Here is an 18979-nt window from a genome sequence, read left to right on the forward strand (position 1 = left end):
TGGTATGGATAAACCGGTTTGCAGGGCAGAAATAGAGACATAGATGTAGAGAACAAAAGTATGGACACCAAGGGGGGTAAGTGGTGGGGGAGGGGGGTGGTGGTGTGATGAATTGGGAGATTGGAATTGACATATATACACTAATATGTATAAAATGGATAACTAATAAGTACCTGCTGTATAAAAAAAATAAAATTCAAGAAAAAGAAAATTATGAACAAGGATAAATGATATGCATGTTGAAATGTTTATAGAGACCTGTACTGATGTCTTCAGTTTACTTTGAAGTGCATCAGAAAATAATAGGGATTGATGGATGCAAATAGGGAATCAATAAACGGACAGATATGTGATCAAATAAATATAACAGTATAACATTAATAATAGAATCTAAATGATGGGTATTTGAATGTTCAATGTAAAATTCTTTCAATTGTTCTGTATGTTTGAAAAATTCAGTTATAAAATGTCAGAAACACATACCAACAGGCCCAAAAGTTGCTCCTGGATATAGCTCTCTAAAAGACTGTTCATTCATTTATTCATTCCATAAACAATATGCATGAGCTGAGACTCTACTGTGTGTTAGGCATGAGTTCAAATCCTGGGTCTGCCATTTAGTAAAGGTTTGAACTCGGGCAAGTCACTTCACCTCTCTGAAACTTGCCTTCTTATCTGTTCAGTAGGGAGAATAATAACTTCACTAATTGGTGTGAGAAAGGTGAGGTGTTCCATTTTCAAGGCCAGGCCCATGCAAGTGGTTGCTTCTGGCTTTTGCAAGTCCTCCAGCTGGTTTGGGGCAACAAGGAGGCTGGCTGTGTCCACTAGGAAAGCACTGTCAAACTGTGGGCCTGGGGAAGTAACTTGAGAACAGGCAAGTGGGTAAGTACCTCAAGAGGTAATAAAGCACAGAGCCGGCCAAGGAGCAGAAACCCAGGCCTGAGAAGCTGTCCAGGAGTGTGCTTTATGAGCCTCTGAACAGCAGAGCTCTCTGGAGCACAGGAAACCGTGCATCAAAAGTGCAGCAGGCTTTCTAGTGGCCAAATCCAATCAGGCTCTAATTAGGCTAAGTTTTAGGAGGCAATAGCCTTGGGCAGCAAATATCTCTACACAAGAAAGTGGTGACATATAAGGCTTTGTCACTGAGACTCAACATCTAACCCTGAAGTCTTGTTCAAGGATTAGATTCTTTTTTTTAATTTTTATTTTTATTGAAGTATAGTTGATTTACAATGTTGTGTTAGTTTCAGGTGCACAGCAAAGCAATTCAGATATATATATATATATATATATATATATATATATATATATATATATATATATATATCTGTATATACACTTCTTTTTCAGATTCTTTTCCATTATAGGTTATTACAAGATATTGAATATAGTTTCCTGTACTATACAGTAGGTCTTTGTTGTTTATCTATTTTATATATAGTAGTGTGTATCTCTTAATCCCGTACTCCCTCCCTACCTTTCCCCTTTGGTAACCATAAGTTTGTTTTCTGTCTGTGAGTCTGTTTCTGTTTTGGAAATAAGTTCCTTTGTATCATTTTTTTACATTCCACATATAAGCAATATATGACATTTGTCTTTCTCATAAAAAAGAAAGAAATAATGCCATTTGCAGCAACATGGATGGACCTAGAGATTACCATACTAAGTGTAATAAGTCAGACACAGAAAGACAAGGATTAGATTCCACAGGCCTTATATACCCTCTCTCCACAGCACAACCAGCAGGTTCAGGGAACTGATAAGGTTGATGAAAACAGCACGTGAGAAAAACTAAAAGATTGCCTTATATTTAAAGAATATTTTGTTGTTTTTAAAATGTTTATAAACCCTTTATGAATACAGTTTTAGTTTAAGGTATGTTAAGACAGCAACATAGGATAGAGAATTGTAACTTTTATGATAGGATATGTGAGGCTCTTCAGCCAAATAATCTTTTCTGAAAAAGCTGATACACATGCCCCAACCAGTGATTAGAGGTCCAATCTTCTGCAACCCCCAGAGGATATGCTATAGCAGATCATGAAGCGACTTAGGAGGATATTGTTCTGTCAATGAGAGTCAGTGTTCCATGACATTTCTTGTGGCCCCATTATGCATGGAGATGCTTAGGTTTCAGACTGTAGATGTGGACTGGAACCTCTAGGGAGCATATGTGGTGGGTTAACCACAACATATGGAGACGAGGGAGGAAAGAATTCGTCACTCCATTGTTTTCTACAGACTCTACTCCTTAGTTTGCTCCTCAAGTATAAAGTAAGAAGGCTGTTTGGGGGGCACTGTTATATAGTTATCTATGCCAGATGGTTCTTTTCTTACCTTCTTATTGCTTTATAAGCTCCCAACACTACTCCTATCCCTTCCCTGTGTAGCCTGGATAGGTTAATAACTCCTACGTACTCCCAGAGCTCTCTACACTCACCTCTACTGTTCCGTGCACTTACCACATTGTACTGAAGTTGTCTGTTCATGAGTCTGTCTCCTCTGCTCTACTGGGAACTCCCTGAAGACAGAGACTAGGTCTTTCTCATATCTGTTTCCCCAGCACCTATGGGTGCTTAGTAGATGTATGTTGGACAGTTTGGGGGAACTTGAGGGTATTAACTGAGTTTTATTTTAACCTTGTAATCTAACAGTACCTTAACACAGTAGGTGTTCTATGTATATCTTCTCTGATAAAAGTAATTTTTAAAGGGCTTAAAGATATATGGTACTGTCATACAGAGTGAAGTAAGTCAGAAAGAGAAAAACAAATACCATATGCTAACACATATATACGGAATCTAAAAAAAAATGGTTCTGAAGAACCTAGGGGCAGGACAGGTATAAAGATGCAGATGTAGAGAATGGACTTGAGGACACGGGGAAGGGGAAGGGCAAGCTGTAACAAAGTGAGAGAGTGGCATGGACATATATACACTACCAACTGTAAAATAGATAGCTAGTGGGAAGCAGCCGCATAGCACAGGGAGATCAGCTTGGTGCTTTGTGACCACCTGGAGGGGTGGGATAGGGAGGGTGGGAGGGAGACACAAGAGGGAGGAGATATGGGGGTATATGTGTATGTATAGCTGATTCACTTTGTTATACAGCAGAAACTAACACACCATTGTAAAGCAATTATACTCCAATAAAGATGTTTTAAAAAAAGATATGTGGTACTTTATTTGGCTTACCAAATGCTTTCGCATTATGTCACATGATCCCCACCATGAGCTTGTTAGGAACCAAATCAGATAAAACAATTGTCATTTGACATGTAAGGGAACTGCCTCACAGCAGTTAATGGACTTTTGCAAGGCCACACAGCTAATGTGAACTCAGTGGGTACTCTGAATCTACCCTACTGCTCTACACTGCCCATGTTTCTCTACTATCTATAAAGATGGAACTGAGAATGTTGGATACCAACATGGTTTCCTGGACTTCCTAGTTATTAGATTCTTCTCTCTCCTGCTGGACAAGAACAAGGTAACCCTGGTACATGCTGACAGTCATTATGAGCAGCTGAATCAACCCATCTTGAAGCCTACCCGTTCCCTGGACTTCCTGTTATGTGAGATAATTTCCAGTTACAGTCAGTTTCAGTTACTTGCAGCCTAAGCATACCTGATGGATGAGGCTTGTTGACTAAGTGCTTTGAAGATGGGGCCCAGCCATTCTCCCAGCCTGGTCTTCTCTACAGTCCTTACAGCTTGGCTGGCTACAGTGGACTATTCTTGTGGGAGTGGGGAAGAAAGGTTGTCAGAGAGTTTCCTGAAACAAAAGTTAGCTTCTTGCTCAAGGAACCACCAGTTATGAAGCCATGTTAATGAAGCAGAAGCTGGCAACGAAATCAAGAGAGATGTAATGTATTCTCCACCCCAACCCCACAAACTGGTATCTTCCCTGGCAGTGCTGGAGGAGAAGGGGCAAGAACATTTACATCAGTTCCAACAGATAGGCCTCAGGCCCCCCTTAGAGAGACTGCAAGCCAGCATCTCCCCAGAAGTCAGTGGTCTACAATTACTGACATTAGGACAGCAGTTTTCACCCCCAAATCCCAAAGGGCTTTACAGCACTGTTGGTAAGAGAAAGTTCCAGAGACATGACTGTACGTCTCAATTCTATTAAGCATTCATTGTGTGGTTGAGACACACTCTTGAAATATTTCCATTTTGCAGTAAGAGAATGGAAATAGTATTTGCTCTTTCCCTCCAACTCAAGGATATTGGAAATGTGAATAACATTCAGGATGTATGTAGTAAGACCAGGAAAGTGCCTTGCATCAGCTTCAGGTCTGGACCCTGGAGTAGTTTAGAGGATTACAAACAGAACAGTTCCATCTACCAGCATTCTCTATGTTAAGAAACAAGCATGTATTGAGTGTCTACTACTATGTTCTGGGTTCTGAGCTAGGCTATGGGACTACATGATGGAGTCACTGTCTCTGCCTGCAAGAAATTTCCAATACAGTGAGAGAGACAGGTGTATCAATCCAGACATGGAATATGAGAATTTCAGTGTTATTGCCATCTGTGGGGAGAACTTGTGAGAGATGAGGCCAGAAAGATGATCTGGGATGAGATGAACCATGAATGCAGAGAGAATCCTCAAAATATTTAAAAACCAGAACATCAACTTGAGGATATGGGGAGGGGGAAGGGTAAGCTGTGACAAAGTGAGAGAGTGGCATGGACATATATACACTACCAAATGTAAAACAGATAGCTAGTGGGAAGCAGCCGCATAGCACACGGAGATCAGCTTGGTGCTTTGTGACCACCTAGAGGGGTGGGATAGGGAGGGAGGGAGGGAGACGCAAGAGGGAAGAGATATGGGAACATATGTATACGTATAACTGATTCACTTTGTTATAAAGCAGAAACTAACACACCATTGTAAAGCAATTATACTCCAATAAAGATGTAAAAAAATAAAAATTAAAAATAAAAACCAGAACATCAGGAGCACTGACCAAGCAGAACAGATGCAGATCAACACACGAAACAGTGTCCTCCAGGCTCCCTGCTGTGCTGGGCACTATCCCTTTAGTTGCTGGGTCTTGCGGAGGTTAAAAATGGGTCCAGGAGTGGGGAACAGGGCAGAAGGAGGGATCTTGAGGGGACAAAGAGGAGCAGCTGGTATTAAAATATTCCACAATTTTAACAAGAGGTGTGACTATATCAGCGTCCTGCTTCAATGTCATGTGAAGGAACATGTATGTTACCTTGTGGGAATCCAGGAGCCCAGGAATTCCATGTGGGTTGGAAAGGGCACTTTAGCAGCAGTATGGAGGATGGACTGGATTGGGGCAGCATGCAGCCAGGGAGACAAGTAGAAACGCTTTGCAATACACCAAGGAAGATAGATAACAGGGCTTACTGCAGTGGCAACAGGGCATGTATTTCTGTAAGCATGTTCAAAGATGTTCGCACAAATCCCCATCTCTATATACCACCTTTGTTCCTAAGAGTTCTCCAGTCTTTTGCTGTCATGGCTCCAATATCCTAGCCCATTGCAAGCTTATACATACAAACACATACATACACAAATACATACACGTGTACACTTGTGTGACAGGCCCTGTTTAAGTATACACACTCAACTAGTGGCTGGCAGGCTATAATTATGGCAAGTAAGAGGCCTGCCAAGAAAAATTCATTTAAATATTGAGGTCATCCTATTCCCAGATGCAGGAGAGTGGTTGCAGTATAAACATCTACCTTCATGATACCAACCTATGTTATGGATCGTCCTCTCTAATTTTCCAAGCATAGTCACACAATTATCTCATTTGTTTTCTTAACAATGGTCCTGGGAGGTGGATAGGACTGGTATTATTTAGTTCCAATGTATAGATAGGGAAACTGAGGTTTGGAAAGAAGGTCACTCGTAATGGGTCGGTGGTACCACTAGGACTAAGATGCCTTCTGCCTCTTGTCTCTGTTTTGTTCTTCTGCCTCTGTCTCCTGTTTCTCTCAACCTTCCATGTGGCGGCCTCCTTCAGAATAATTCCTGATCATTCTTGCTCCCACGTCCTGCAAACAAATACTAATTCTAATGCACATTGCTAAGAGAGTACTGTGGATGACTCAGAGTCTCCAACCCTATCCTCCACGGCCCTGCTCAAGTCTTACCATCCCCTCCAGGAAATCTGCCCTGGGACACCAGTTCAGTAACCTCAACCCCTTCTCCTTTAATATTTAGTTTGTATTATTGCCTTAGTGCTTTCTTTATTCTCTCCTGTTGTGTTCTGATTTCTCCATCTGTGACTTCTGGTTCCCTGGCTTCTTTTTTCTCCCTGCCTAGCACAAGGCTTGGCACACAAGGGAACACTTAATAAAGCATTGTTAATGAATAGCTGGATCCAATAGAGCCTTACTCTGGCATTGTAATGCCTGAAATTCCCAGTTCACAACAAAGCACTCTGAATGTGTGTGTGTGTGTGTGTGTGTGTGTGTGTGTGTGTGTGTATCCATGCACCACTCATCCAGTGACCCTGAGGATAACTAAATCAATGCCTTCAAAGTGCAGCATCAGCACATAGTTATTGTACATTCCAGTAGGAACTGAAGCAAGGCAACTTTTTTCCCTCTAATTTTTTAAAAAATAAATATTGCTCTGGTTCCAAGTGGTATATTTTTGACATCTTGTGTACATTTCTGAAATAGAGTCCAGATGAGAAATGAGCTCGTGTATGTCCATCTCAACCGGAGAACAGTAGATTCCTATTCATGGACAATTTCATTTCTGAAATCCCAATTGCGGAAAAAAGCCTAGGGAGCAGGTTGCAGGAAAGAACGAGGCCAACGTGGAGTGACTGCTTGACAATCTCTTTGAGGCTTGAGGACAAGAGCAGGGCATGAGGAAGAGAAGAAAGAGGCACTAAAATGTTACCCTCCCCTCTCATACCTGCCCATTTAGATTTCTAAGGGACATGAATGGGAAGGCAGCTGATGGCTGCTCCCAAGCGGGCAGGATACTTGCAAAACACCCTTTAGATATGAGGGTGGCCAAAGGCAGGCAAACCTCAAGAAGAGAACTAGGTAAAGCAGGTCCCAGAGAACACCACCCACTAGTTTGCATGGAGGGAAATGCCTCCATAGAGTCCCAACTGAGAATGAAGGAATAATTTTTCTACCTCTTTTATAACGTGTAACATTGCCCAAGTACCTACCATGTACTAGGTACTGTTCTTGGCACTTATAAACATCAACTACTTTGTACTGTTGGGATTCACATTCTGATTTTACAGGTGAGGAAACTGAAGCTCAGAGAGAAATTAAGTCATTTACCTGTCATCACACAGTCTGGCTGACTGCATATTCTGGGTTCTTTCCATTGCACCACTCTGCCTTCCTCAGGTATATTCAGTGAGCTCTGGCAACAAGAAAAAAGCTGAAAACCACTCCCAGTGAGCACTTGGTCTTAAATGATGAGTGAGACATCGTCTAATGGAGAAAAAGAGGAAAACGGTATTCATTCCTGGCTGAAGGAATAGCAGATGCAAAGGGGCCGATGAAGGAAAGAAAAACGCACATTCGGGAAAATGGTAAATAGTTTTGTGGGGTTACTTGAGAGTAAGTACAGGTGATGAAACACGAGGCTAGAGCAGTTGAGGCCAGTTTATAAAGGGTCTCATCTATCATGTTAAGGAATGTGGTTTTCTCTCTGAGGAGATAAAAAATACTAGAAGAGAGGGAGTAGAGATCACACCTCTGTTTTAGAAAGAGCACTGAGGCAGCCATGTGGGCAGACAGTTCGGAAGAGGCACTGACTAGCTGCAGGGAGACCAAGTTGGGAACGTGTGGTAACAGTCAAGGTGAGAGTCAGGGTCGTGAAACAAATGGAGGCCCAGCTCATAAAATGCTGCCTCCAGAACAGTCATTGCAAGTCAGCCTCAGTCTAACTTCAAAGCTTGGATTCCAGGCTTTGCAGTATCTACCCCCACAGCCCTTAAACACTGCGTGTGTTGCTTTGGCCTCAAAATTAGTAACAAGTCTTGTTTTGTCCCTTGGGGACTTGCCATTTGTCTCCATCTTCTAAGCTGGTGGCTTTGTAGCTCCCCTGAGCCTAGCCTAGCCCAGCAGTCTGGTGAGGGAGGAGAGAAGTCAGGTAGGCTCCAAGCAGAAAGGGCCCTGATGAACACATGTTTCACGTTCCCCACATTGCATGGCAATTCAAAACCAAACCCTATGGGATTGTTTTCTTAAAGATTTGGGATGGGTTTGGGGCTTCTTCTCTTTTTTTCTTTTTCTTCTTTTTTTATTATGTGTGTTTCTGGACTGCAAATATTTCCTCTGTCCTTGAGTTAAGTAATAGCAGAGGGTGAGAGAAAATGAAAATTTGCAGCAATGCAGAAAAGATGTTTCTGGAAAAGTCCAGAGGAGGGAAGGAAATCCAGTGTGGGGGCTCATAGCAATGTTCAGAGAAGGCCAGAGAATGTGGCTGTGGAGGGGTGGCAGTGGGGTTTCAGCTAGGGCAAGTGTATAGAAGTCAGGCAAAAGCCTACCTAAGGGACATGGCCCCTGACATGCAGGCTAGTTGCAGCCCTTGGCTCCTCTGCAATCAGCACTCAGATTGATTTTGCTCTGGTCATCAGCAGCTGTATAGCACCAGCACAGCCTGCAAGGTGTGGGCTCTTCCTGTTAACTATGGAAATTAAAGCACTAAAATGAACCAAAAGCACTTTACAGGTAAAGGCAGCCAACAATGCACTCCTCAGAAGCCCATGCTCCCCAAGAACTGGAGGATCTTACAAAAACCTCCCAGGCTTCCCTCTATATATAACTGTACAATTCTGAAATGGAGCCTAGATGAGAAGCCAGGTCATGTGTATATCTCTCCCAGTCTGAGAACAGTAGATTCCTACTCATGGACAACTTTATTCTTGAAATTCCAATTGTATAAAAAAGACTAGTGGAAAATACATAACTAACAAGGACCTACTGTATAGCACTGAGAACTATACTCAGTATTTTTTAATAACCTATAAGGGAAAAGAATCTGAAAAAGTATATACACATACATAGAATTTATACACACACACACACACACACACACACACACACACACACACACACATATATCTGAATCACTTTGCTGTACACCTGAAACTAACACAACATTGTAAATCAACTATACTGCAATATAAAAAAAGACTAGTGGAACAGGTTTTATTTTATTTTCCATCTCACTCCCTTTCTATCATTTCCCTTAAGATATAATGAGAGAGCCTCCCTGGCGCAGCGCACTCCCCACCGGCCGCAGCCTGACACGCCGCGCGGCCCCCCAGTCTCCCTGGCCGCCTCCCCCAGGCATGGCCCAGGGCCTCGCCTCACTATGGCAGCAGCACAGCACAGCACCCTTGACTTCATGCTCGGCACCAAAGCTGATGGTGAGACCATTCTGAAAGGCCTCCAGTCCATCTTCCAGGAGCAGGGGATGATGGAGTCGATGCACACCTGGCAGGACCATGGCTATTTAGCGACCTACGTAAACAAAAACGGCAGCTTTGCCAATTTGAGAATTTACCCGCATGGATTGGTGTTGCTGGACCTTCAGAGTTACGACCGTGATGCGCAAGGCAAAGAAGTTGACAGTCTTTTGAACAAAGTAGAAGAAAGAATGAAAGAATTGAGTCAGGACAGTACTGAGCGGGTGAAGCGATTACCACCCATAGTTCGAGGAGGGGCCATTGACAGATACTGGCCCACTGCAGATGGCCGCCTGGTTGAGTACGACATAGATGAAGGGGTGTATGATGAAGACTCACCTTACCAGAACATTAAAATTTTACACTCAAAACAATTTGGAAATATTCTCATCCTCAGTGGGGATGCTAATTTGGCGGAAAGTGATCTGGCGTATACCCGGGCCATCATGGGCAGTGGCAAAGAAGATTACACTGGCAAAGATGTACTGATTCTAGGAGGCGGAGATGGGGGCATATTATGTGAAATAGTCAAACTGAAACCAAAGATGGTCACTATGGTAGAGATTGACCAAATGGTGACTGACGGATGTAAGAAATACATGCGAAAAACATGTGGTGATGTCCTAGACAATCTTAAAGGAGACTGCTATCAGGTTCTAATAGAAGATTGTATTCCAGTACTGAAGAGGTACGTCAAAGAAGGGAGAGAGTTTGATTATGTGATTAATGATTTGACAGCTGTTCCAATCTCCACATCTCCGGAAGAAGATTCCACATGGGAGTTTCTCAGACTGATTCTTGACCTCTCAATGAAAGTATTGAAACAGGATGGGAAATATTTTACACAGGGGAACTGTGTCAATTTGACTGAAGCCCTGTCACTCTATGAAGAACAGCTGGGGCACCTGTATTGTCCTGTGGAATTCTCGAAGGAGATCATCTGTGTCCCTTCATACTTGGAATTGTGTGTATTTTACACTGTTTGGAAGAAAGCTAAACCTTGAAAATCAATTTCCCCTAATCATGTGTGCTGCAAATAGCCTTCCTGACCTTCATATGCTGTACATGACATCGAAAGGAGTCAGGCAATTAATTGTGAATTCCTTCAAGTTTCCTTTTTTTAATTATTTTTTAATTTAAAAATCAAATGGAAAATGTATATTTTGATGAAATAGGGTGTTATTTTTTTGAAGGATGATTAGACAGCACAGTGAAGGCTGCTAAATGCACTGAACCTCTAGAATGTGATTTTTGTTTTTGTTTTTCTGTGTGGGCTTCTTTTGTTTCTGTTTTGGTAGACTTCGAATTTGATTGTTTGGAGGAATGAACATCATTGTTTTCTTCTGGAGGGAAGCTCTTGACGGGAGTTTCTTTTCCCCCCAAATTGACATAGGTATTAAAATTTGGTGCTTATAAGGAAAGACTTTAAAAAATGAATAGCAATGCTTCGATTAAAATTACAAATGAGAAAAAAAAAGATATAATGAGAAAGTACAGCTGAAGTCTTCCGACAATGTGCAGCATTTAGGGGAACAATTATTTATAATTTTTAATGAATAGCTTTGTTGAGATACAATTTGTATACCATAAAATTATCATACCATAAAATCCACCCATTTTAAGTATATTTCAAAGGTTTTTAGCACATTTATAGAGTTATGCAGCCATCACCACATCTAATTTTAGAACATGTTCATACCCCCAAGAAAGAAACTGAGCTCATATTCAGTCAGTCCATGTTCCTACCCACAGTCCTAGGCAACCACTAATCACTTTGTGTCTCTATAGATAACCCTTTCTTATAAATGGAATGATAAAATGTATGGTCTTTTGTGCCTGGTTTCTTTCACTTAGCATGTTTTTGTGGTTCCATCCATATTGTGGCATGTATCAGTGCTTCAATTATCTCTATTGCCAAATAGTATGCCATTATATGATGTATAACAGTTCGTTTATCTAGTCACCATTAATGGACATTTGGGCATTTCTGCATTTTGACTATGAGGAATGATGCTGCTAAGAATATTCATGTACAAGTTTTTGTGTAGACATATGTTTCCATTTCTTTTGGGTAGATATCTAAGAGTAGAATTGCTGGATCATATGGTAATTGACCATAGATGTATGATTTTATTGCTGGACACTCAATTCTATTCCATTTATCTATATATGTCTTTCCTTATGCCAGTACCACATTGTCTTGATTACTGTAGCTTTGTACTAAGTTTGAATTTAAGAGGTCTGAGTCCTCCAACTTTGTTCTTCTTTTTCAAGATTATTTTGCCTAAGAACACTCTATGACATAAATCACAGCAAGGTCCTTTTTGACCCACCTCCTAGAGAAATGGAAATAAAAAGAAGAGTAAACAAATGGGACCTAATGAAACTTAAAAGCTTTTGCGCAGCAAAGGAAACCATAAAGAAGACCAAAAGACAACCCTCAGAATGGGAGAAAATATTTGCAAATGAAGCAACTGACAAAGGATTGATCTCCAAAATTTATAAGCAGCTCATGCAGCTTAATAACAAAAAAACAAACAACCCAATCCAAAAATGGGCAGAAGACCTAAATAGACATTTCTCCAAAGAAGATATACAGAGTGCCAACAAACACATGAAAGAATGCTCAACATCACTAATCATGAGAGAAATGCAAATCAAAACTACAATGAGATATCATCTCACACCAGTCAGAATGGCCATCATCAAAAAATCTAGAAACAATAAATGCTGGAGAGGGTGTGGAGAAAAGGGAACCCTCTTACACTGTTGGTGGGAATGTAAATTGATACAGCCACTGTGGAGAACAGTATGGAGGTTCCTTAAAAAGCTACAAATAGAACTACCATATGACCCAGCAATCCCACTACTGGGCATATACCCTGAGAAAACCATAATTCAAAAAGAGTCATGTACCAAAATGTTCATTGCAGCTCTATTTACAATAGCCCAGAGATGGAAACAACCTAAGTGTCCATCATCGGATGAATGGATAAAGAAGATGTGGCACATATATACAATGGAATATTACTCAGCCATAAAAAGAGACGAAATTGAGCTATTTGTAATGAGGTGGATAGACCTAGAGTCTGTCATACAGAGTGAAGTAAGTCAGAAAGAGAGAGACAAATACCGTATGCTAACACATATATATGGAATTTAAAAAAAAAATGTCATGAAAAACCTAGGGGTGAAACAGGAATAAAGACACAGACTTACTAGAGAATGGACTTGAGGCTATGGGGAGGGGGAAGGGTAAACGGTGACAAAGCGATAAAGAGGCATGGACATATATACACTACCAAACGTAAGGTAGATAGCTAGTTGGAAGCAGCCGCATAGCACAGGGAGATCAGCTTGGTGCTTTGTGATCGCCTGGAGGGGTGGGATAGGGAGGGTGGGAGGGAGGGAGACGCAAGCGGGAAGAGATATGGGAATATATGTATATATATAACTGATTCATTTTGTTGTGAAGCTGAGACTGACATACCATTGTAAAGCAATTATGCTCCAATAAAGATGTTAAAAAAAAAAAAAGAAAATAAAGTGCAGTTAGGTTTCAAAAAAAAAAAATATTTGTAGAATATTTATAAAATTAAAAATAATTGAAAAGGCAGGAAGAGGTAAAGTTGGAATTAATGTGCTTTGCAATTTTAACATTTTTTCAGGGAGATATTAGTAATTTATGTGTGAGTATCATGTTAAGTTTGCATGTTGTAATATCTATGGTAATGGCTAAAAAATGCATTTTTAACAAGTTTATGTCAGGAAATGGAATAATAAAAAAAGTTTGTTGTGTTCACAAGAAAGCAGGGAAGGATAAAAAGCAAGTGTAAAACAAATAGATCAAGTAGAAAAAAAAAGTAAGATGAGAGATATAAACTTTATTATATTGGTACATAAATTAATGTAGCTGGACTAAATTTACCAAGAAAAACACTAAGATTGTCACACTGGGGGAAGAACAAGCTATGTGATGCTTTAAAGAGATGCATCTCAAATATAAGACAAAGATTGAAAGAATGATAAAAGATATACAATGTATACACTAACAAAATAAATAATGCCAGAGAAATCCCACTTTTAGGTAAAAAGTATTACTGGAGATAAACAGGGACATTTTATTATTTATTTATTTTAAAAATCCTTTACATTTATTGTTTTTGTATTGCTTGATTTAATTGGTAACAAAAGCAATGATAGTGACAGTTTTGCCTCATTACTGATTTTAAAGAGAATGCTAATAATATTTCACTATAGTAGTACAACTTTTACTATTGATTTTTTAAACAGCTGTATTGAGATATAATTTACATATCATACAACTCTCCATTTAAAGTATATAATTCAATGTTTTTACTATATTCACAGATACATACAATGATGCCCATAATCAATTTTAGAACATTTTCATCACCTTAAAAATAAACTCTGACCCATTATCTATTACCGCACTACCTCCAATGCCCAATCCCAGTCACAAACGATCACTAATCTAGTTTCCAAACAGGGACATTTTAAATGATAAATAGAAACCCACCAGCACAGTATCACAATCTTAAATCTATATATATATAACATAGTTTTATGGTATTGGTAATTATAAAGCACAAATTAACCAAAAGAAAAATATAAATACACAAATCCACAATCTGGGTGGGTGACTTGGATAGACCTATAGCCAAGAGAAAAAAAAAAAAAACAGATGAAAAATCTTAGTGGGGATAGTGCAATTAACAAATTTGACCTAATTAACATATATAGAACTCTGTACCCAACAATGAGAGAATTCAGATTCTCTTCAAATGCACATGGAATATTTATCAAATGTACTGTAATTTGGACCATTAAAAGTCAATAAATTTCAAAGGATTGAAATAATTCAGAATGCATTTTCCCAAAGTTAATGAAATCAGTAATAAAGAGGTAACAAAAAACGTCCACAATTGTATTTTTTTTTCTGTCCCCGCCACGCTTCTTGCAGGATCTTAGTTCCCTGACCAGGGGTTGAACACAGGCCCTGGCAGTGAGAGTGCTGAGTCCTAACCACTGGACCGCCAGGGAATTCCCTCAGTTGTCTTTAAATTAAAATACTTATAAAAATCTGTGGGTCAAGAAAGAAATCATAATAAGTTTTAAAAAGTATTCCAAGTTAAATGATGGAAACATGGCATATCAAAACTTAGGGAATGCAGCTAAACACAGCTTAGATAGAAATTTATAGCACTAAATACATACAATAGAAAATAGGAAAACCTGAAAACCAATGTTCTAATGCTTCCATCTCAATCAGTTAGAAAAATTTACAACAAATCTAATCAACCAGAAATATAAGAAGAAAATATTAAAGGTAAGAACCAAAATAAATAAAGGAGGAAGTAAACTTAAAGAAAATCAACAAAATTTGGTTCTTTGAAAATATTAATACAATTGAAAAGCTCCTTGTACGACTAATGAAGAAAAAGAGAGAACACAAATTATCAATATTAATAATGCAAAAGGCAATATTATTGCAGACATTAAAAAGGTAATAAGAGGATATTATGAACAACTTTACATTAATAACTTTGACAATTATATGAAATGGATAAATTCCTCTAAAAACCAAAATTGACAGAAGAAAAAATAAAATGTAAGATGATTAAAAAAAAAAAAAAAAAAAAGAAGATTATTTTGCCTAGACAGGGTACGTGCAATTCAATATTATTTTAGAATTAACATTAAATGGATATGAATGCATGAATGAATATTCAGCTTGTCCATTTCTGGAATATCTTCAAATCAATCAATATGAAAAACCACATTAAGAAATTGAAGAGTAAAAATCATATGATCATCTCAGTAAATGCAGAAAATTCTTTTGACAAAATCCAAATCCATTTATGATAAAAAAACTCTCAAGAAAGTAGCTATAGAAGAAACATACCTCAACATAATAAAGGTCATATATGACAAGCCAACAGCTAACATCATACTCGATGGTGAAAAGGTGAAAGCATTTCCTCTAAGATCAGGAACAAGATAAGGATGCCCACCCTTGCTGCTTTTATTCAATATCGTATTGGAAGTTATAGCCATAGCAATCAGACAAGAAAAAGTAATAAAAAGGATCCAAATTGGAAAGGAAGAAGTAAAATCATCACTGTTTGCAGATGACATAATACTATATATAGAAAATTGTAAAGATACCACCAAAAAACGACTAGAACTCATTAATGAATTGGGTAAAGTTGCAGGATACAAAGTTAATACCCAGGACTCTGCTGCTTTTCTATACACCAACATAAACTAGCAGAAATAGAAATTAAGAAAACAATCCCATTCATAATTGCATCCAGAAGAATAAAATATCTAGGAGTAAATCCAACTAAGGAGGTAAAAACCTATATTCAGAAAATGACAAGGCACTGAGGAAAGAGATTTAAGATGACACAAATACATGGAAAGATATACCATGCTCGTGGATTGGAAGAATTAGTATTGTTCAAATGACCATACTACCCAAGGCAATCTACAGACTCAATGCATTCCCTATCAAAATACCAATGGCATTTCTCACAGACCTAGAACAAGTAATTCTAAACTTTGTACATAAACACAAAAGACCCCTAATAGCCAAAACAATCTTAAGAAAGAACCAAACAGGTTTCAAACTATATTACAGAGCTACAGTAATCAAAACAGTATGGTACTGGCACAAAAACAAAGAGATAGATCACTGGAACTGAATAGAGCTCAGAAATGAACCCACACTTAAATGGTCAATTAAGTTATGACAAAGGAAGCAAGAACATACAATGGGAAAAAGTCTCTTTGATAAATGATGTTGTGAAAACTGGACAGCTATAAGCAAAAGAATGAAAATTGGGCACTTTTTTACAAAAATAAACTGAAAATGGATTAAAGACTTAAATTTAAGACCTGAAACCACAAAAGTTGTAGAAGAAATCATACACTTATGCTCTTTGTTATCAGTCTCAGAAATATTTTTTTTTGGATCTGTCTCTTCAGGCAAAGGCAACAAAGCAAAAATAAACAAATGGACCTATATCAAACTAAAAAGCTTTTGCACAGTGAAGGAAACCACCAACAAAACAAATAGGCAGTGTACTGAATGGGAGCAGATATTTATAAATGAAATATCCCATAAGGGGTTAATATTCAAAATATATAAAGAACTCACACAACCCAATAAAAAAAAGGTGATTAAAAAATGAGCAGGGGATCTGAATAGACATTTTTCCAAGGATGACATATGGCCAACAGGCACATGAAAGATGCTTAACATAACCAATCAAATCAACATGCAAATCAAAACCACAATGAGATATTACCTCACACCTGTCAAAATGGCTATTATCAAAAAGGAGAGAAAAAAGAAGTGCTGGAGGAGATGTGGAGAAAAGGGAACCCTTGTGCACTGTTGGTATGAATGTAAAATTGTTTGGCCACTATGAAAAACAGTATGGAGGTTCCTCAAAATATTAAAAATAAAACTATCATATGATCCAGCCGTTCCACTTGTGGGTATTTATTCAAAGAAATTGGAGACACTAATTCAAAAAGATATGTGCACCCCACCCCATGTTCACTGCAGCATTATTTACAATAGCCAAGATATTGTAAGTGTCCATTGATAGATTAATGGATAAAGAAGATGCTTTTGCGAATATTTTCTCCCAGTCTGGTGGCCTTGTCTTCTCATTCTCTTGACAATGTCTTTTGCATAGCAGAAGTTTTTAATTTTGAATGAAGCCCAGCTTATAAATTATTTTTTTGATGGATCATGCCTTTGGTGTTTTATCTAAACATTCATCACCTTACCCAAAGTCATTTAGGTTTTCTTCTATATTATCTTCTAGGACTTTTATACTTTTACATTCCACATTAAGTCTATGATCCATTTTGAGTTAATTTTTGTGAAGGGTATAAAGTCTTTGTCTTGATTTTCTTTTTTTTTTTGCATGTGGATGTGCAGTTGTTCCAACACCATTTGTTGAAAGGACTATCTTTGCTCCATTGTATTGCCTTTGCTCCTTTGTCAAGAAACAGTGAGCTACAATATCAATAAAACCCAAAAAACCCAATCCAAAAATGGGCAGAAGACCTAAATAGACATTTCTCCAAAGAAGATATACAGATTGCCAACAAACACATAAAAGAATACTCAACATCATTAATCATTAGAGAAATGTAAATCAAAACTACAATGAGATATCATCTCACACCGGTCAGAATGGCCATCATCAAAACATCTAGAAACAATAAATACTGGAGAGAGTTTGGAGAAAAGGGAACCCTCTTGCACTGTTGGTGGGAATGTAAATTGATACAGCCACTATGGAGAACACTATGGAGGTTCCTTAAAAAACTAAAAATAGAACTACCATACGACCCAGAAATCCCACTACTGGGCATATACCCTGAGAAAACCATAATTCAAAAAGAGTCATGTACCAAAATGTTCATTGCAGCTCTATTTACAATAGGCAGGACATGGAAGCAACCTAAGTGTCCATCAACAGATGAATGGATAAAGAAGATATGGCACATTTGTAGTGAGGTGGAGGGACCCAGAGTCTGTCATACAGAGTGAAGTAAGTCAGAAAGAGAAAAACAAATACCGTATGCTAACACATATATATGGAACCTAAAAAAAAAAAGAACCTAGCGGCAAGACGGGAATAAAGACACAGACCTACTAGAGAATGGACTTGAGGATACGGGGAGGGGGAAGGGTAAGCTGGGACAAAGTGAGAGAGTGGCATGGACATATATACACTACCAAATGTAAAATAGATAGCTAGTGGGAAGCAGCCGCATAGCACAGGGAGATCAGTTCGGTGCTTTGTGACCACCTAGAGGGGTGGGATAGGGAGGGTGGGAGGGAGGCTCAAGAGGGAGGAGATATGGGGGTATATGTGTATGTATAGTTGATTCACTTTGTTATAAAGCAGAAACTAACAAACCATTGTAAAGCAATTGTACTCCAATAAAGATGTTTTTGTAAAAAAAAAAAAAAAAAGAATCAGTGAGCTATATTTATGTGGGCCTATTTCTGGGCTCTCCATTCTGCTCCATTGATCTATTTTTCTATTCTTTTGCAAATACCACACTTTCTTGATTACTGTAGCTTTATAGTAAATCTTAATGTCGGGCTTCCCTGGTGGCGCAGTGGGTGGGAATCTGCCTGCCAACGCAGGTGACACGGGTTCGATTCCTGGCCCAGGAAGATTCCCACATGCCGCGGAGCAACTAAGCCCGTGTGCCATGACTACTGAGCCTGCGCTCTAGAGCCCGTGCTCTGCAACAAGAGAAGCCACGACAATGAGAAGCCCGTGCACCACTCACTGCAACTAGAGAAAGCCCGCGCACAGAACAAAGACCCAACACAGCCAAAAATAAAACGAACAAATAAATAAATAAATTTTTTTTTTTTAAATCTTAATGTCAAGTAGTGTCAGTCCTCCAACTTTGTTCTACTTCAATACTGTGTTGGTTATTCTGGGTCTACTGCCTCTCCAAACAAACTTTAGAATTAGT

General features: G+C 38.8%; 2 protein-coding genes across 2 annotated transcripts in view; one reads left to right on the plus strand and one right to left on the minus strand.

Moving 5' to 3' along the window:
• SHROOM4 (shroom family member 4) overlaps positions 1 to 18979 on the minus strand; it is a gene marked incomplete at its 3' end in the record, with an annotated part of 215754 nt that overhangs the window by 127580 nt on the left and 69195 nt on the right. The window lies entirely within an intron of this gene.
• Positions 9312 to 10949, plus strand: LOC309978146 (spermine synthase-like). Its single transcript, XM_082864503.1, has one exon. The coding sequence runs from the start codon at positions 9343 to 9345 to the stop codon at positions 10438 to 10440; it is 1098 nt and encodes a 365-aa protein (XP_082720629.1). The 5' UTR covers positions 9312 to 9342; the 3' UTR covers positions 10441 to 10949.

This window comes from Leucopleurus acutus (genome assembly GCF_964270905.1).
Source record: "Leucopleurus acutus genome assembly, chromosome: X".
NCBI classification, from domain to species: domain Eukaryota; kingdom Metazoa; phylum Chordata; class Mammalia; order Artiodactyla; family Delphinidae; genus Leucopleurus; species Leucopleurus acutus.

Bases quoted from the DNA above. Each gene is read 5' to 3' on its own strand.
- LOC309978146 (XM_082864503.1), top strand. From the start codon at position 9,343: ATGGCAGCAGCACAGCACAGCACCCTTGACTTCATGCTCGGCACCAAA.